The following is a 19,964-nucleotide window of genomic DNA, read 5'->3' as shown; positions in this document are numbered from 1 at the left end:
CCCTCCTCATGGAGCCCCCACCGCCAACATCTCCCAAAGTTCTCCTTTGGTTAGCCACCCTGCCCCCACTCTCACCCCAAAAGGTGAGCACAACTCCAACTCGGCAATGAGCTTACAGTCTCCACACTTGCCTCCGCCTGAGCAACCTGCAGAAGATTGTCCGTGTGAGCTCAAGGACAGGGATCTCACTAATTCAATACAAAGTCAGCCTTGACTAGCAAAGCACCTGACACACAGTACGTGTCCAGAAAATGGATGCTGAATAAATGTGATAGTACTGGCTGCAGAAGAAGCCCAAGAAGCAGGCCAAGTGATAACTCACGCCAACACAGTTTCCTCCTTGCCGAGACGAGCAGTGAGGGCACTGAGTACCTCCTGTGATGCCAAGGGAAGGCCAAAGCCACTGAGGGCAGCAACTGCATGGTAGATCTGGGTCACAGAGGAATCTTCACTGACTGCTGCCAGGAGCAGCTCTTTGGTGTCATTGGAAATAGAGATCTAGGAAAGGATTGGCAGGTACAGAGGTTTCAGAAATGTGTGGCATGTATACCAGTCACTCCCACATAGCACCAGTGAACTGCTTCCCTAAACCCCAGGCCCCAGAACTCAATGTTCAGAAGGTGCCAGGCAATACTTTGTCTACTGACAGTTCTCCTATGTTCAGTGAAATGACCCAGAAATCCAAGGTGCACCTTGTGCTCTTAAAATGTATTTAGTTTGTTTGTTTTTGAGACAGGATCTCACTATGTAGCCCATGTTAGTCTTGAATTTATGATTCTCTTGTCGTAGTCTCCCAAATGCTGGAATTATAGAAGTGTACCATTAAACTTTTGCATGTTAAAATGAGATAAAAAGAAAAAACTCAAGGACTCAAAGAAGAAAGGTAACAAATTTAAGAAGAGCTGATTTACAACTCATGAAATGAAATGGGAAAACTACAAATTTATTTGTATTTGTGTGTGTGTGTGTGTGTGTGTGTGTGTGTGGATGCTAAGGCTTTAATTCAGGGCCTTGTGTTCTTGCTAAGCCTTTTCACTCAAGGCTGGCACTATAGCACTTGAGCCAACTTTTTGCTGATTAACTAGAGATAAGTCTCTCATATTTGTCTTCCTGGCTTGCTTCAAATCTGGATTTTCAGATCTCAGCCTCCTGAGTAGCAGTATTATGGGGTGAGCCAACAGTCCCATTGCTTTTCTAAGGAAAATAAAATATATACTGTGTAGACAAGCTGACTGCTAGTCCCCTCCACTCAAAACAAAACAAACCTGCGAAACAATCTCACTTTGGTTTTGGTTTGGCAATGGCTGGGATCAAACCAGTCTTGGGCTTGGTAAAGAAGCTATCTTTCACAGTTACATCACCAAGCCCTGATGGATTCCTACCACAAAAGATTTGCTTTACAGAAAATTTTAAGTACTTGTGTAGGAGCCTGGACTCACCTCACACCCTGAAAGGGCCTGGCTGGACTGGGCAGCATAGAAGAGGGAATCCACGTTGTTGGGATCAAGGTTAGATTTGATGAAGGTACATGCTTTCTAAATGAAAGAGAAAGTCAAAAGTAAATGGTGACATACACAATGACTGGACAAAGTGAAGGTGTTTGGGGTGATAAATACAATTCTAGGCCAGCCATGACAGCTTGAAGTGTTAGCTACTTAAGGCAGGTTTTTAAGCAGTTATTTCCCATAGGACACTGTTATTACCCATAACTGCTGACTGCCCACACAGAGCAGCAAGCCTGGAGACACATGAATCTTTGGACCCCTGAAGGGGGTCTTCCCCTACTGGGATGACCTTTATTGAATGTTGGGTGATAGTCAAAGCTGCTTATCCTCTGTAGATATTATTACCCTACCCCTCTAAAAGAAAAAGAAACTGAGCCTTGAGCAGGTAAGTAATCTGTAGGAGGTAACAAAGTTTTCAAGTAACAGAAATTCCAGATTCCAACTGTTCCTGGATCTCCACTTTGATTTCTTCAATACCAAGTCGGACTGGACAATGTAAAGCGGTGACCTAGAGCTTCTTTCTCTTTCCCTGGACTTCCTGCCTCAAGTACAAGCACTGCTATGTCACCAACCAATATAGAATTATTCTTGCCTCTGTCTTTCCCTCCAAGCCTAGCAAACCTACCTTCTTTTTACTTCTCCACCCACCCTCCTGACTCTTGAATTGTGGGTGAATGAGGCCAGCTTCTTACTATATCTCACCTAGACTGTAACAATCTTCCCCTAACAAGTCTAAGGCATGTAATGTGCTCTGCACAATGCTTTAAGACAGAACTTCATGAAACACAATTGTATTCCTGTGCTTTACTAATGGAACTCCAGTGGTTCTTCATTACTCAGACAAAAGCCAAGACTGCCAGCATACAATGCTCTCACAACAGACCTTACCTCTAGGGCTGTTTATATAACGTCTAGCAAAGTAATTTCTATAAGTAGTATAAAAACCCAGCTGTTTAAAATTATAAGAAAACCAGTTAAAAGTAGATTGGGGGGGCTGGGAATATGGCCTAGTGGCAAGAGTGCTTGCCTCATATACATGAAGCCCTGGGTTTGATTCCCCAGCACCACATATGCAGAAAATGGCCAGAAGTGGCGCTGTGGCTCAAGTGACAGAGTGCTAGCCTTGAGCAAAAAGAGGCCAGGGATAGTACTCAGGCCCTGAGTTCAAGCCCCAGGACTGGCAAAAAAAAAAAAAAAAAAAAAAAAAGTAGGTTGGCTGAAGGCTGGGAATGTGGCTTAGTGGTAGAGTGCTTGCCCCAGAGTTAAAGCCCCATGACCAATTTAGGGGGGAAAAAAACAAAAAGCAGGTTGGCTGGACACTGGTGGTTCAAACTTGCAATTCTAACTACTTAAGAAGCTGAGATCTAAGGATCTCAATTTGTAGCCAGCCAGAGCAGATAAGTCTGGAAACTTTTATCTCCAATGAGCCAACAAAAAGCCTGAAGTGGAAGTGCAGTTCAAGTGGTTGAACACCAGCCATGAGTGAAGAAGACTAAAGAAAATACATCACTCCTTGAGTTAAAGCCCCAGGACTGGCACATATTTACAGGGGTAATTAAAAAAAAAAAAAAAAAAAGGACTGGCAATGTAGTTCAGTGGTAGAGCACTTGCCTAATATGCACAAGGCCCTGGGCTTGATCCCAAGTAATGAAAACAAAACAGATAGAACTTGGTGGCACCTCTGGGGAACAGCATGGGGAGCAGGACAGGGTGGGCTGCACAACAGCTGCTGTTTTTCTCTATTCCAACAAGTGTTTCTCCAAACAAAACACTTTCTGAAAATGTTACAAATAACATTTAAACAAGTCTCCAAACAAACAATCTTTAACCAGAAGCTTAGAAGAAGCCTGAGGGAGAAAGGAAAGAATCAGAGTACTTTGCCTTGCATAAATTAGATACACAAAGAAGAAAACTACTTCCCAGAAGCAGAGAACCTGCAGAATACAAGCTGAAGACAGGCTTTGTCGCCCTCTGGTGCTTTAACGATGAAACAACCGTACTATGCCCTAAAACCATGATGGATGGTCATGGCTACCTCTTTCTGAGCACTTAAAATATGTCACATAGGGTGCTGGGAAGGTGGTACAGTACTTGCCTAGCATGCATGATGCCCTGGGTTCGATTCCTCATAAATAGGTAAGTTTTTAAAAAAGAAAAAAATGTTACATAGTGTTCTGAATGCTTCATGTGGGTTTCTCAAATTCACAAACAACCCTATTAGGCACTTTAGCTCACAGACAAGAAAACTGAGGCACCAGAGGGAAAAGTAACCCATCCTACATCAGTTGGCTCTTAACTAAGAGAAGTCAAATTCAAACACAAGCAGCATGGCTCTCAAGTCTGAGCTATACAACCTCTATCTCAAAAATACATAATAACACATACTAGAGGAAAACTCACCTCAGTCCAATTCTAATGCTTTGTAAAGTCCAATCAAGGTAAAGGGGATCAGCATTCAGTGGCATTTGACAGTATGGTTTTACCAACAGAGTACAGAGACCTTACAAAACATGTTCAGGGCCCTTGGTGAGCTCCCAAAGCTAGCTGCCCTCCCGGGTTCAAGACATCTTCCCAAATGAAGACTGAACACCACTTCCTAAGTGTCTACCTCCTCCCTGCACAGTCCTTGCTTTCTGTACCATGTTCTAAAATTCACTTATCCCAAACCCTCCTCAGCAAAGGGCCTCCATGCTTTCCTCGAATCAGCTTCCCTACAACTCCAAATCAGGTTCTGACACAAAACAGCACACTTGATTGATTCTGTTCTTCCTCATGTCCTTTATTCTCATTTTCTCACACTGTGCTTCCTATCACATCCCTGGTTATCCATCCCACTGCTTCCACGTGTGCTGCTTAGCACAACCTCTCCATGCCTCTACACCAGCTGCCGAAGATGCCCAGGGGGTCCTAGCTCTGTGACCCTCCAGGCTTTGTGCGAGTGCCCTCCACATCTTGACTTCTCTCTCTCTCTCAATTGGTAGCTCATTATGTATTAATAAAATTCAAGACTTATCTTTAAAGAAATCGTCCTTTCATCCTTGACTTCCCAGCCAACTGCTGGCTTCACTTCCCACATTTCCCCACCCCCATTCACTCCAATCTGGTTTCTGCCCAATCATGCCATTGGTGACCTCCAAATTTTCCAGCACATTTTCCCAACTCCACACAAGCAAGCCACTTCCTCATTCCAAGTATTCCAAGTCTCACTGACTTCCAGAAGTCTATCACACTCCTCTGTTCTTTCTCCCCCATCTGCCTTTTCTTGTGGTGCTGGGCATCCAACTCAGGTTCTTGCAATACAGGGCAAGTACTCTACCACTGAGCTACACCTCTATCCCTGAATACTCTATCTGGTTCTCATACCTTAGCAGCAACATCCCTAGTTCCAACTTCTCTGTCTGTTAGTCACTACTGCACTGTCCCAACGCCCATGTCCTCTTCTCATTGACCTCTCTCTTCCTAGGCATTCTCACTCCTATCCAGCTTCTTCCAAAACTTATGCAGACAATTCTCAGATCTATATGTCCAGCCATTGACACAACTCACAAAGTACCATGAGCTCAGTATCACAAATTCATGTTCCTTCCCGCACAGCCAATTTCCCCTCTGGAGCTCCTGCCTTATGGAATAGCCCAACCATTCATCCATGCAGTCTGCCTGAATTCTGTTATCTTCTGTACCTATCTGCAGTCAGTCTTGCCCCACAGCACCACAGTCTGTCCCCCATAAAGTAGAAGAGAAATCTCTCCAAAATACAAATTAGATGATGATACTTACTGTTTAAAATCAAGTATAGGGCTGAGAATATGGCCTAGTGGTAGAGTGCTTGCCTTATATACCTAAAGCCCTGGGTTCGATTCCTCAGCACCACATATATAGAAAAAGCCAGAAGTGGCACTGTGGCTCAAGTGGTGGAGTACTAGCCTTGAGCAAAAGGAAGCCAGGGACAGTGCTCAGGCCTTGAGTTTAAGCCCCCGTACTGGCAAAAAATAAATAAATAAAATAAAATAAGTATAGCCAGGCACTGGTGGTTCACACCTATAATCCTACTCAGGAGACTGAAATCTGAGGATAATAGTGCAAAGCCAGGCCAAGCAGGAAAATCCATGAGACTCTGATCTACTAACCACCAAAAGAAGCAGGAGGTGGAGCTATAACTCAAGTGGTAGAGTGCTAGCCTGAGCAAAAGATTTCAGAGACAGCCCAAGCTTGAGTTCAAGCCTGAGGACTAGCACAAAAACAAAATCAATTAAACTTTGGAGAAAAATTAAAATTCTTGCTGAGGCAGCTAGGCCCATGGCTTGGCCCCATCCACCTTCTCTGGACTTACTCCTCTCCCCACTGACACAGGCCTCCTCTTAGTCTCTCTGGACAGGAGCTAACACAGGTGCTTTGCTCTAGTTATTTCCTATTGTAAGTCACCAGTTAACTAGTTTCAGTTTACGATTCAGATCAATCACTTCCTCCTTCATGGAATAAACAACTGAGTGCCCACCACAAGTCCTGCTAAACACAAATCAAACGCAAAAGTTCTGTCCTCAAAGAGCTATAGCTTAATGTAATGCAGAGTGGGATTTAAACTCAAGATTTCCTTGGGAAAGCCTTCCCTGACCAGATCACAGTCCCCTCTTTTATATCCATGGAAGCTACCTAGATACAACAGCACACATCTCACCTTCATGAGGTGCCATTATAACAAAGGTCATCTAGTTAAGTGCATGACAGTGCCTCTCTCTGCTTTTACACTGTACACTCCAAGAGTGAAGGAGCTCTTGTTTTGGTTCAATGAAATAACCAGTGCCTAGCACCATGACTAGAGTACAGCAAAACCCACTACATGTTGAAGGACTAAATGAACTGTGGAGCAAGCAGCCAGACAGATGGTTCCCCTGGCTGAAATCCTACAGTACTTTCCACAAAACCAGCCCGGGCAGAAAAGTCCATGAGACTCTTACCAAAAGCAGAGGTGTGGCTCAAGTTGTAGAGTACTAGCCTTCAGCACAAAAGCCCAGAGACAGCACCCAGGCCTTGAGTTTGAGCCCTAGGACTGGCATACACACACACACACAAACACACACACACGCGCGCGCGCAGAAAAGGTTTGAATCATGATGCATTCTCTTTATCCAATGTCAAAATACATCAGAATCGGGGCTGGGGATATAGCCTAGTGGCAAGAGTGCCTGCCTCGGATACACGAGGCCCTAGGTTCGATTCCCCAGCACCACATATACAGAAAACGGCCAGAAGCGGCGCTGTGGCTCAAGTGGCAGAGTGCTAGCCTTGAGCGGGAAGAAGCCAGGGACAGTGCTCAGGTCCGGAGTCCAAGCCCCAGGACTGGCCAAAAAAAAAAAAAAAAAAAAATACATCAGAATTGCCTGATGCCGTGGCTGTCACTGTTTGGAACACATGAGCATCTACACCCTGAACTTCCCAGTCTCATTCACAGAGGCACCATAAAGGTTTCTAGGGGATCAGTGGCTCCATTCCATCCACTAAAACCAGCACTCAGAAAGAAATCTGTCAGAGGGAAATAAGTAGTCCTATATTACAATAAGCTTGGTTATCCTTAAGTGAGCAAGTTTGTTTTGAAGCACACAAGGAAACGCAGCAAAGGAATCACGGTTGTCCTGAGTCACTAGCCAGCAAGACAAAAGTGGCCTTACCTTTATGTCAGGCACCTGGGCCCCGAGGCTGCTGAGTCCCACGATGGAGTAGAAGGCAGATTCCAAATTTGTGAAAGGGCGATCAAGTGAGGCTTTCAGTCTCTCCACGTCATGCTTGGTGAGGTAGTGAGTAGGCGTCAGAGCCTGGGTACAGGCTATGATTGTGAGGGCCAACAGGAAGACAGTGCTTGAACCTTAGAAGGAAATTACTGTTAAATGCAGTCCACATTGCTCCCAAGTTCTACACACAGTCCCGAGGACAAGATACACACCAAGCTCTGGAAACCAATTGTGTAGAGAAGGGGGAGGAACTGGGAGGTTTAGCCTCAGAAGCAGACTGGGAAGTAGTCCACCTGCTAGAAACAGTCCTCCCAGTAGACTCTGAGCATGTAAAGCACCAAACTCTCACCATTCCCTCTGGGAGGATGTTTAGGTCCCGTGTCTCTTAGGGCAGTCTTAAGTCTTTACCATGTCTTGTCAGCCAATCCTGGCTTGTTTCTCCAAGGACTCACATTCTTTCTACCCAGAACGTTTTTGTTTCTTGCCACTATAATTTTCCTTAATCTTTTCTGAGATATCAGCTCAAGTATCCTTTTAAAAGCCCCCCCTTGGGTTGGGGATATAGCCTAGTGGCAAGAGTGCTTGCCTCCCATACATGAAGTTCGATTCCCTAGCACCACATATACAGAGAAAGGCCAGAAGTGGCGCTGTGGCTCAAGTGGCAGAGCGCTAGCCTTGAGCAAAAAAAGAAAGGACAGTGCTCGGGCCCTGATTCCAAGCCCCAGGACTGGCCAAAAAATAAAAAAATAAAAAATAAAAGCCCCCCTTGGTATAAGCCTCCAGTACAATAAAGCAGAGAAGAATGTGGCTTCTGGAACCATGAATTGTGGATCTACTACTTATTCACCATGGGACCATGGCCAAGTTACTTGGTGCCTCAGTTTCCTCAAGTGTAAAGTGGGATGCTAACATCATCATCCTCAGAATGCTATGAGTTCCTTAGAGACCTTAGAGTGACTGCTACACAAGTGCTGCACTATGTCAGCTACATTGTTACCATCATTGTGGCTTCCATATTACTCCTTTATAGTAATCCATTCTTCACAACTATGATAGCATGAGGTCTGACTTCTCTGAGGAACTAAAGTCCCACAAGGCTCTTGTTCATCCCAGTTTTTCCAAGTCTTGCAAACTGCCTGGCACGTGCTAAATACTGAATAAATATTTGTCAAATTAATGCGAAGAAAAATGAGTCCCCCACTCTGATGCTACAGGGGATAGGAAAAATGATAAATTTCTACTTTCTTCATTTGAAACACTAAATTAAGGAGAGAAAAAAAACCACTTCGTTGGGCTGCTTAAGACAAAGTAAATTAGGTGTCTACTACCCAAGTTAAATCACTAACAAACAACCACAACTAACATTAATAGTCCTAATACCTTTGCTGGTAGCTCATAGTTTGAACTGGACTCTCTTAAACAAGACTCTGTTCTAGCCAGGTACCAGTGGCTCAAGCTTATATATAGCCTTAGCTACTCAGGAGGCTGAGATGTAAGGAACGCCACTCAAACCCAACACAGGCAGGAAAGCCCATGAGATTCTTATCTCAAATTAACCACCAAAAAGCCAGAAGTGGTAGAGCATTAGCCTTGAGCAAAAAAGCTCAGGGACAGAGCCCAGAACTTGAGTTCAAGCTTCAGGACCAGCATAAAAAAAGAAAGACACTATCTTATCCATTTTACAAATTAAAAAAAAAAAAGAGGACTGGAGTACTTTGCACATAGCCAGCCCAAGTTTAACATTATAGAGTTCCCACTGCAATTAAAAAAAATGTTATAGAAAGACTGAGATGTCGTTCAGTGGTAAAGCACTTGCATAGCAAGTGCAACATTCTGGGTTTGATCCTCAGTACCAAAAAAGAGGAAAAAAAAGAGAGAGAATATTATAGAAAAGATGCCTACAGTAAAGAATTGTTCTTATATGAACATCTGATCCACTTAAATCTGTGTGTTGTTAACCTAAGTGTAAAAGTTCTAAAAAGACAAAACAAAACAAAGAAACAGGCTGGGTAGCTGTTGGGAGAAATTGGGAGGACATAATACAAGGATAGCCTGGGAAAAAAGAAAAAGGCACTATGTATAGTGGCTCACTGCATAAAATCCTAGCTATTCAGGAGGTGCAGACGGAAGATTGTGATTCAAGGCTAGCCCCCAAAATTGCAAAAAGTTCGTAAGACCCTTACTTCAACTAATAAAAGCTAGGCCCACTGGTGAGAGCTTTTCATCAATCTGGGCAGGCCTAGGCATAAAAGTGAGACTCACCTAAAAAATAACCAAAACAAAATGGGCTTGACGTCACAGATCAGTTGGTAGAGTTCCTCTTTAGAATTTTTTTTTTTTTTTTGGCCAGTCCTGGGCCTTGAACTCAGGGCCTGAGCACTGTCCCTGGCTTCTTTTTGCTCAAGGCTAACACTCTGCCACTTGAGCCACAGCGCCACTTCTGGCCATTTTCTGTATACGTGGTGCTGAGGAATCGAACCCAGGGCCTCATGTATACGAGGCAAGCACTCTTGCCACTAGGCCATATTCCCAGCCCCTCTTTAGCAATTTAGGACCAAGTTCAAACTCAGTTTGGGTCGGGGGAAGGGCAGGAAGCCCAAACACAGAGCTCTATAACACAGACTATTTATTATGAATGTTATTGTGTGTCAAGTACTATTTCAGGTGTTAAAAACACAGCAAGACATTCCCAGTCTCATAGAGCCTGAATTCTAGTGACAAAAGAAAAACATCACACAAATTAATTAAAAAACGTAATTTATCATGTTAGAAGGTAAAAGTGCTATGGAGAAAAACAAGGCATATGAGGTATCTAGAAAGGGCTGCTTGTTAAATATGGTGGTCTGTGAAGCTCCAAGTAAGAAAGAAATATTGCCTGTGAGACTTGAAAAAGGAAGAGCATGAAGCCCTTTGGGGAGAAATCTTCCCAAGGAGAAAATCAGATGCAAAGCCTCAATCAGGAGTACATGTGGTGTCTTTTGAGATCAGAGAGGCCAGTATGGCCAGAGTGAGGTAAGTAAGGGATAGAAAGAGATGAGGTGACAGGTAGTTGGGGCAAATCAGGAGGGGCTTGTCTGCCACTGCAGGGTCTCTGGCATGTACTGAGAGATGAGAGCCACTGACAAGTTCTCAGGAGAATGATCTTACATTTTAACAGGCTTATATGTGGAAGACAATACTGCGTCAAGAATAGAGAAGACAGAAAGAGGGATACCAACTAGGAGACTACTGTCATGTTCCTAGTATAATAAGAGGAGGGTTCAAATGAGAACAATGAAGGAGTTGCTAAATGGTCGCCAGAATCTTGCTAGAATTCAAAGTTAATGCCTATCAAATTGCTAAGGACTTGGAACATATAAGACAAAGAGGAGCCAAAGCAATAATACTGAATTCTCAGCAGCTTGTCAAACCTCTTAGCAAAGTCTGTGTCAGATTCTCATAGTCCCACCTCAAGCTAATGATAGCAGTAGCTTCTCAAGCTAAGATTTGAGCATGCAATATAACATGTATCATGTAAGCCCAAACTATGTAAAAATATTTTGCATGTGCTGGGTCACTAAACCACCGGCCAAGTGAGGTGGGTATTTTCATTTTTCCTGCACTTCACAGACCAAGACAGCAGAGAGTTTGAGTTCAAACTCTGACTTCTAACCATTTTACTAGCCAACACTTGTCAAATAAGGGAAGTAGTTGACTCCTGTTCTTTCTTACGGGCAAGACATTTCCTGCTCTACGATTCCCACTTCTCACCAGTCGAATGGGAATCACAATACACAAACCAAGTTGTGATGGAAGGACAGGAGACTGCATCCCACAGTTGTCCACTCAACACCAATGAAGTGCATTTTACTGAGTGCCCTGGCCCTGCTCTGAGGTAGGGTTGGAACCTTCTGTGAAGCAGAATATAGAGAGATTGAGAATCTAAAGTGCAGAGCTGGCGCTGGCTCTCACAACCAATCAGTAATGCGCGCCCCCTGAAAGTTTGCACCCAAGTCTTGACTTCAAAACTTTAGCTACAAAGGTCCCAGAAGCGTTGAGTGATTCGTCCTCTCGTCCCTGTCACTGAAGAGGAAGAATTACGGCCCAAAGAACTTCAGGTGGGCGATTTGGCCCAAAGCTCCCACGAAGCAAGGGCGTGGCACAGCGGGGCATATCTCAGGCCGCCCGTTCCAAGTGGAATGAATGAGCGAGGCCAGGCCCGGGCCCGGCGCGGCCGCAGCGCCCGTGGGCCTCGGGGGCTCCCGTAGCCACGCGCCGCGCACCCCCTCCCCACCCCAGCCGTTCGCGGGCTCTGCCACCAGTTCGCAGACCTCCGTCAGACCTCGACCCCGACAGAGCCCGAGTCCATGCCCCTGCCCCGCAGGGGAAGGGGATCCCGCCTGGCCAGCACCAGAGTGGCTAGCACTAGCCTCCCACGGGCCGTGCCCGTCTTCCCAAGGCGAGCGGGCCGCAGGGCCTCGCTGCTGAGCCATGCGCAACACCTCACCCGGCGGCGCCATTCCTCCGAGCTGGTCCCCGAGGAGCCGGAGCTGCGACCTGACTTCCGCTCGGGAAAGTGGCTCCGAGAGCCCGCCGCAGGGGACTTCGGGGAGTTACGGCAAGGACTGCTTGCTGGGATGGGCTCTCGACACAGGTAAGTCTCGGCAGTCCGGACGGGCCTGGTGTCAAACCTGCAGCCGCTGTGCGGATTCCAGTCCTGGCGCGCTGCAGGCCTCGGAGTTCGCGCGTCCCGCCCGGCGGCTCCCCCCACTCTTCCTGGAGCACTTAGAACAGTCCGTCCAGCAACGGTCCTATTCGAGGAGCCGCCCGGATGCGGTTGGACCAGACCTCCGGGGGGGTGGGCTATAGACGGGGCCGCCTCTGATTGGCCAATTGCAGAGATTGGCCAACCGCTCTGTCACTCACTGGTTTCTCCGTAGCCCGGCCAATTTTAAAGGAGCCGGAAGGGACCACTTAGGAGGAAAGAACAAAATTAGTTTGTTTGTTTTTTTCTTTTAGGAAATTTATAGCAGTTTCCTCCAGAGATGATTACCTCAATTGCTCACAACTGATGTATGAGTACTTTTATCTGATATGCAAACAAGTGACACCTCACAGTAACCAGTGTAGAAGCAACTCATATATCTAAGAACTTAGTACAGATATCTCTAGCCCCTGTTATTGGCCCTTTTCCAGTACATCCCCACACAGCCCTAAGCACTCTACACACGTTATTTCATTCACTCCAGTCTCTGTTCTGGGAGTGTATACTCTTACTATTTACTTTTGAAATCAGGGCCTGAGCACTGTCCCTGAGATCTGAGGATAGAGGTTCAAAACCAGTCTGGGCAGGAAAGTCCCTGAGACTCTTTAACTATAACAACAACAACAAAAAAATGGAGCTATGACCCAAGTGGTAGATGACTAATCGTGAGCAAAAATTTCACACCCAAGCCAGGCGCTGATGGCTGATACCTGTAACCCTAGCTACTCAGGAGGCTGAGATCTGAGGATCTCATTTCAAAGTCACCCCGAGACTCTTATCTCCAATAAACTACTCAAAAAGCCCAGAAATGTCGCTGTGACTCAAGTGGTAGAGAGCTTACCTTGAGCAAAAGAAGCTCAGGGACAGCTCCCTGGCCCAGAGTTCAAGCCCCAGGACTGGCAAAAAAAAAAAAAAAAAAAAAAAATTCAGACCAGGCCAAATTCAAGCCCTAGGGCCAGCACAAATACACAAATACACACACACACACAAACACACACATATATGCTTACTTATATTTACACATATGTGTATATTATAGGTATATTGTGTATATTATGTATATGTATAATGTATAATATGTATATACGCATATTTACAGAAGATAAAGTTCAAATTTCAGTTGCTTAGAGGGTTTTTTTGCAATATTGTCTAAATATTTATAACATATATAAGAAAAGGAAAATAACGATAGACTATACAGCAACCAAACTGTTAAAGAAATTAACAATAACTTTAAGTCTTCTTTCTGATGTAACCCATTCTGTCCCTTCCCCTACCCTGTAAAAGATACTCATTTTTATAGATTGTATTGTATCATTGCTTCTCTTCATAATTTTACCATGTATGTTTTAACGCTTACAAGTATTTTAGGTTTGCATTATTGTAGTTATTTAGATTTTTATATAAATGCAATTTGCTGAATATTTTTCTGAGAATTTGTTTTTTTTTGGCCAGTCCTGGGGCTTGGACTCAGGGCCTGAGCACTGTCCCTGGCTTCTTCTTGCTCAAGGCTAGCACTCTGCCACTTGAGCCACAGCGCCACTTCTGGCCATTTTCTGTATATGTGGTGCTGGGGAATCGAACCCAGGGCCTCATGTATACGAGGCAAGCACTCTTGCCACTAGGCCATATCCCCAGCCCCTCTGAGAAATTTTTTAATTTAAAATTTTTATATTTGAGACAGAGTCTGCCATATAGCTCAAGATGGCCTCAAGCTCATGATGCTCTTGCTTGAGCTTCCTGAGCGCTGGAATTATAAGAATGCACCATCAGGGCTGGAAACATGGCCTAGTGGCAAGAGTGCTTGCCTCGTATACATGAAGCCCTCAGTTCGATTCCTCAGCACCACATATATAGAAAAGGCCAGAAGTGGCGCTGTGGCTCAAGTGGCAGAGTGCTAGCCTTGAGCAAAAAGAAGCCAGGGACAGTGCTCAGGCCCTGAGTCCAAGGCCCAGGACTGGCAAAAAAAAAAAAAAAAAAGCACCATCACACTCAGCTTTTTAACCCATTCATTTCCACAGCTATATAGTTCTCTACTAGATAAATATGCCACAGATTTTCATTCTGCTATGTTTTGTTTTGTTTATAAACTCTGGTTCTTGTTCTTGCTAGGCAGCAACCCTGGTTCGTATACTTGCTAGGCAGGAGCTCCTACCACTGAGCTATACTTACCAGTCCTGATTTTTGCTGGTTATTATTATTATTATTACCAGTCCTGGGGCTTGGTGTTAGGGCCTGAGCACTGTCCCTGAGCTTCTTTTGCTCAAGGTTAGCACTCTACCACTTGAGCATCAGCGCTACTTCCAGCTTTTTGTATTTGTGTGGTACTGAGGAATCGAACCCAGGGCTTCATTCATGCTAGGCAAGAGCTCTACCCCTAAGCCACATTCCCAGCCCCTGCTGATTATTTTTGACCTAGCATCTTGCTCCCTATCCTGGGTGTAATCCGCCCATGGTAAATTACATTATGCTTCCTGTGCAGCTGGGATAACAGGTGTGCTTCACCACATTCAGCTCTTCATTAAGAAGAATCTTGAAAACTTTCCTGCCTGGCCTTGCCTTGCCTTGAACCAGTCTTCCTAATTTCAGTCTCCCAAGTAGCTAAGGTCATAGGATGAGTCACCAATTCCCAACTATGTTCTATTGATGTACCTTATAGATTCCTGATACACAGGTGTGAAAGTTGCACTAGAATACATTCCTAGAAGTAGTACATGTACACTTAATTCAACTTTATTACTAATGCCAAATGGTTTTCAATGTGTTAGCACCAATTTACACTTCCAACTGAAACATATAAGCTTTCTACTCTACAATTTGTTAAATTTAATATTTATACTGATATAAAAAACTAAGTAATATCAAAGTTTAAAAACTAACTTCTTGCTGGACACTGGTGGCTCACACCTGTAATCTAGCTACTCAGGAAGATGAATCTAAGGATCTCAGTTTAAAGCCAGCCCAAGCAGGAAAGTCCATGAGACTTACCTCCAATTAACCACTAGAAAAACAGAGGTGGCACTGTGGTAGAACCTTCAGCCTTGGGCTGAAGAGCTCTGGAACAACTCCCAGGCCCAGACTTCAAGACCCACAACCAACAAAACAACAACAACAAAACTGAAGTGAGTGGGCTAGGACTATGGCCTAGTGGTAAAGTGCTTGCTTCGTATACATGAAGCCCTGGGTTTGATTCCTCAGCACCACATATATAGGAAATGGCCAGAAGTGGTGTTGTGGCTCAAGTGGCAGGGTGCTAGCTAAAAGAAGCCAGGGGCAGTACTCAGGCCCTGAGTTCAAGCCCAGGACTGGCAAAAATAAAACCTGAAGTGAGAAATGATTAACATGAGAATTGATGATCCTTTCTGGTCCTTTCTGGACCAATGATCACTAAATACCTCTCTGAGAAGAGGATGTTTGGGCTTTCAACTGAATGAGCAGACAGAAGCAGCTGTTTCTGAAAAACGAATTGTTCTAATCCCTGCTTTGTTCCTAGGATCTATGATCAAGAAGAACTGGTGATCCCTTGTGCTTCTGACAGTGATTCGGGAAGTGTGGATTTGCAGCTAAGCGACCTAGAGGGTATTAAAAAAGACCCAAGTAACACAGATCTTACAGGTGAAAAGGGGAAAGAATTTCTTTTTAAAGGTGGGTAGGAAGAAAAGTCTCTCCTCTCCCCCTGCCCCATCCCTTCTTCCTCCCCATCTCCTTCTTTCTTCCCATAGTGCTAGCGCTGCAAAGCAGGTAGCAAAGCTGTCTCTCCTGATGTGCAGTGGTCCTCCCTACTACACTGCTATAACTTCATGGTACTAAGAGGTCATCTGGTGTCTTTCTTGCAGTCTTAGACTTGGAGATCCCTGACATCCCTGAATTCTCTCAGGACTCCCTTACAGATAGCCTCAGAAACCTGACTCACGGGAGCCCCCTCAGCCAGACCAGTGTGGAGAGGCTGGTCCAATCCATCCAGGAAGTTTTTCGTGGTAAGCTGAAGGTATGCACAGCACACTTAATGAGCAATCCCGTTTACTTCTCTGTGTGAACAAATGTTTCGAACATTTTATTTCTTTATTACAAAAACATTTTTAAGTTTTTATTTATTCTTAAGAATAAAATAAAATTTGTGTTTACATATTGTATTGATAAAAATATATAAGTCATATATAAACAGAGAAAATAGGGACTGGGAATATGGCATAGTGGTAGAGTGCTTGCCTCGTATACATGAAGCCCTAGGTTCGATTCCTCAGCACCATAAACACAGAAAATGCCAGAAGTAGTGCTGTGGCCCAAGTGGTAGAGTGCTAGCCTTGAGCAAAAAGAAGCAAGGGACAGTGCTCAGGCCCTGAGTGCAAGACCCAGGACTAGCAAAAAAAATTAAAAGAACCTTAATCTGGCAGTCCTCCACAGTGTGGATAAGTGAGGATTTAAAGACTAAATGTGAAGGCTGGGAATGTGGCTTAGCATTTGAGTGCTTGCCTAGCATGCATGAAACCCTGGGTGCAATTCTTCAGCACCACATAAACAGAAAAGCTGTGTGTGGCTCAAGAGGTAGAGCCCTAGACTTGAGAAAAAAGAAACCAGGGACAGTGCTCAGGCCCAGAGTCCCAAGCCCCAGGGCTGGCAAAAAAAAGAAAAGACTAAACAGAGAGAGATCCATGGAGCACTTGGTAATCAGCCCTAAGAGAAGAGAGGTCCCAGACCAGGCAGGCTCCAAGGACAAGAAACATCATGGAAATCCTTCTGTAATGTATTCATTACTTATTAATAAAAGAATGATACTGGATTGAATGAGTTGTCAGATATTCAAAGCCACCCAACAATGTTTTGGAAAGTGCTCTACATTTAACACACACACACACACACACACACACACACACACACACACACACAGAGAGATTACAGCATATGCCAGTGGCTGTGATCCTATCTGAAGACCAAGGTTCAAAGCCAGCCCAGGCAGGCCTTAATTGGAGCTGTGGCTCAAGTGGTAGAGGGCTAGCCTTAAGGGGGAAAAAAACCCTCAGGAACAGGGCTCAGACCCTGAATTCAAGCCTCAGGGCCAGCACACACACACACAAAAATAGATTACATATAATGGTGGTGTTTTTTTGTTTGTTTGTTTTGTTTTGTTTATCATTTCCCACAAATTCAGGGTGAATCTGAAAAACTGAAGTTCCTAAGGTCTTTGTCTTCTCTCAGCCAAACTTTACTATATGATGAAACCACAGAGTCATTTATTAACAGCCACATAGCTGACATCGTGCATATTCTCAATGTAAGTATCATGATCTTACAAATAATTCAGTGGCTTAGTCAGTCACTTTTCAGCTGTCTCGCCCGTGTTGTCAGTTCTTTTGAGTTATTTTCATCTTAATCTTTCTCCATGGAGAAGAAATACTCAGGGATGTCCCTCAATATTTCTGAAAAACTTATTCAGGCATCTACCTGAATAATTAGAAACAATTAAAAGAAGAGTCAAAAGGTGCTGTTATCCCATTTTATAGATGAGGAAACTGAGGTATGCTCACTCACTAGGTGAGCCTGCCCCAACAGCTAGTAAGAGGCGGAGCTAAAGCCTGGTGTCTGGCTGCAGAGAATAAGCTCCTCCACCATCCCATGGAACCAGGATAAATGGTAGCTGGCTAATGAGCTTGCCCTTGTTCTTGTAGGCCTCTCACTTCTCCAACCTACTCTGGCTCATTGGTACATTCTCAACTCTCTCTAGTTTTTTTCCTCTCTCACTGTAGGTGCTGGTGCAAGAGGAGCTCCTGAATTCTCTGTCCAGCCCTGTGCTCCAGGAGGTCTTGGTCACTGTCACTGAGCTCAGGTGACACCCATATGCACTTTTCATGGACATCCTATTTCCACAGTCAGGGTCAATGCCAGAGCCAACAGACCATGTTCCAAAGTTTAACTTTTGAAAACTATTTAGGAAGGAAAGGAAGTCCAAATCCACATTTTTATTTTATGCATAGGTTATCAGCCATATCAGAGAGACCTTTCTATGGTATTTTCATCTTTTTTTTTTTTAAGGCCAGTTGCTCAACCACTTGAGCCACAGCTCCACTTCCAGCTCTTTTTTGGTGCTTAATTAGAGATAAGAGATTCATAGGCTTTTCTGCCTAGGCTGACTTTGAACGATGATCCATAGATCTCAGCCGCCTGTGTAGCTAGGGTTACAGGTGTGAGCCACCAGTGCCCAGTCCCTCTAGAATCTCTTAGAGCACAATTTTGTCCAGAGCTCTTTAAGGGGAAAGGAAAGTGACTCCTACACACTTCCAAGTGTGGAGTTCCAAGGCCACAGGAGTTGTAAAGGCTGCTTGCTGTTACTTCTCTTGGAGAATTGTTACCATAGTGGTCAGTCTTCTGGTTAAGTTTTTAACTCTATTCAACTCATTATTTCACAAAATAACATTCAGCAGGACATATTGTTTTGCTTTCTAGGTTTGTTTTGGCAGATGCAATTTGATTTTATTTATGGGGAATACTTGGAGTCCACAAATCCATAAAGGCAGAAAACATAACAGTGGTGACCTGATCTGGGGAGAGGGGGAATGTGGAAGGCCTGAAAATGGGTGTGTGGTGTCCTTTTGGAGAGACAAAATGTTCCGAAATTAGGTAGTAATGATAATTACACAACTCTGATAATTACACAACGTGGACAGGACAGACATTGGAAAATGTTGACTTTCCTTTGTGGCTGAACTGGAAAAGAGCCTGGAAGCCCAGTGGCTTCTTTGGGAGACACTCTTCTAACAGGCTGATCGGCAATGTTGCCATTTATTTCTTCCATCAGAGTGATACACCAGCCAGTTTACCTTTACCTTGAAAAATTACTTTGGCCCCCGCTTATTGATATCAAATCAATCTGTTTTCCCATCTTGCTCTTCCCAAACTGTCTTTTCTCAGTTACCAAGATGTCCATCTACTGCTTGACTCAGAAGATAGAGATGACCTGCTCAGTCTCATCATCAAAATTGTAATCACTCTGCCTTCTATAGATACTCTTATCCAGCTGCAGGGGCCCAGGCCAAGTGGGTCCCGCAACACAGAGGTAATGCCTACTTGGCTGCGTTAGTTTCCCATCCATAGGTTTAGCTGATCTTGGCCTTGGTCAAGAGCAACAAAACTAAATTAAATTAATTTAATTAACCAAATTTAGTTAAATCAGCCAGATTAATTGAATTAATCAAAATTAAATTAAAATGAGTTAAATTAACCAAAAGTATCAGGCACCTATGGCTATAATCGTAACTTTTCAGGAGGCTGAGATCTGAGGATCATGGTTGCTAGCTAGCCTAGGCAAACAAACCTGAGAGTCTCGTATCTCCAATTAACTATATAAACCACAGGCATATATAAATATACTGAATGCATACATTTCTTTCTTTTTACCTTTGTTTGTTTGTTTCTTTCCTTCTTTTTTTGGTTCAAGACTGGGAATCAAATTCAGTACCTGATGCTTTCACTTATTGGCTAGTGCTCTACCAACTGAGCCACACCTCCAACCTTGCATACATTCATTTCTTAATGGTATTTTCATCTTTCAAGATACATTCCCAGTTGAACTTATCTCACTCCACTGTTAACTGGTTAACCAAGTAAATTATCTGATTTAAAAAAAATAAGTGGTTAGATTAGAGAACTGTTTCCTCCTCCCTTAATGACTGGATCATGCTGTGTGGCCCAGGCAGCCATGAACCTGGTAATCCTTCTGCCCCACCCTCCAAAGTGCCTAGATATAGGCAGGTGCCAGGATGCTCAGTTTTTATATACATTTCATTAAGGGCCAACATGTGCCAAGCATTGAATAAACAATATACATTCTAAGTCATTGACAAACCACTGACAAATGATATATGTTCACCAATAAGAAACATTTAGTATTATGAAATACCAGCAGGAAAAGAAGTGAAAGAGTGCTGTGGTTAGAGACCCAGGGGCTCGTGCAGGCGGGTCGTTGCAGAAAGCTTTCCCATGGAGTGAGAGTGG

The 19,964-nt window shown here is 44.1% G+C and overlaps 2 protein-coding genes across 3 annotated transcripts in view; one reads left to right on the top strand and one right to left on the bottom strand.

Annotated features, from left to right (window-relative positions):
• Rpn2 (ribophorin II) overlaps positions 1-11,847 on the bottom strand; it is a 52,821-nt gene extending 40,974 nt beyond the window's left edge. For both annotated transcript variants that reach the window (XM_048349137.1, XM_048349138.1), the window contains exons 1-4: positions 11,718-11,847; positions 7,172-7,365; positions 1,440-1,535; positions 323-498 (exon numbers count right to left, since the gene is read on the bottom strand). In XM_048349137.1, coding sequence (XP_048205094.1) covers positions 323-498; positions 1,440-1,535; positions 7,172-7,365; positions 11,718-11,730 — 479 coding nt within the window. In that variant the 5' untranslated portion in view covers positions 11,731-11,847. The remainder of the gene's footprint in view (positions 1-322; positions 499-1,439; positions 1,536-7,171; positions 7,366-11,717) is intronic.
• Mroh8 (maestro heat like repeat family member 8) overlaps positions 10,646-19,964 on the top strand; it is a 40,451-nt gene continuing 31,132 nt past the window's right edge. Inside the window, exons 1-6 of the mRNA XM_048349125.1 lie at positions 10,646-11,864; positions 15,469-15,590; positions 15,812-15,963; positions 17,125-17,247; positions 17,720-17,799; positions 18,882-19,026. Coding sequence (XP_048205082.1) covers positions 11,578-11,864; positions 15,469-15,590; positions 15,812-15,963; positions 17,125-17,247; positions 17,720-17,799; positions 18,882-19,026 — 909 coding nt within the window. The 5' untranslated portion in view covers positions 10,646-11,577. The remainder of the gene's footprint in view (positions 11,865-15,468; positions 15,591-15,811; positions 15,964-17,124; positions 17,248-17,719; positions 17,800-18,881; positions 19,027-19,964) is intronic.

This window comes from Perognathus longimembris, chromosome 6, assembly GCF_023159225.1.
Source record: "Perognathus longimembris pacificus isolate PPM17 chromosome 6, ASM2315922v1, whole genome shotgun sequence".
NCBI lineage: Eukaryota > Metazoa > Chordata > Mammalia > Rodentia > Heteromyidae > Perognathus > Perognathus longimembris.
This window is presented reverse-complemented; position numbering and strand designations above follow the sequence as displayed.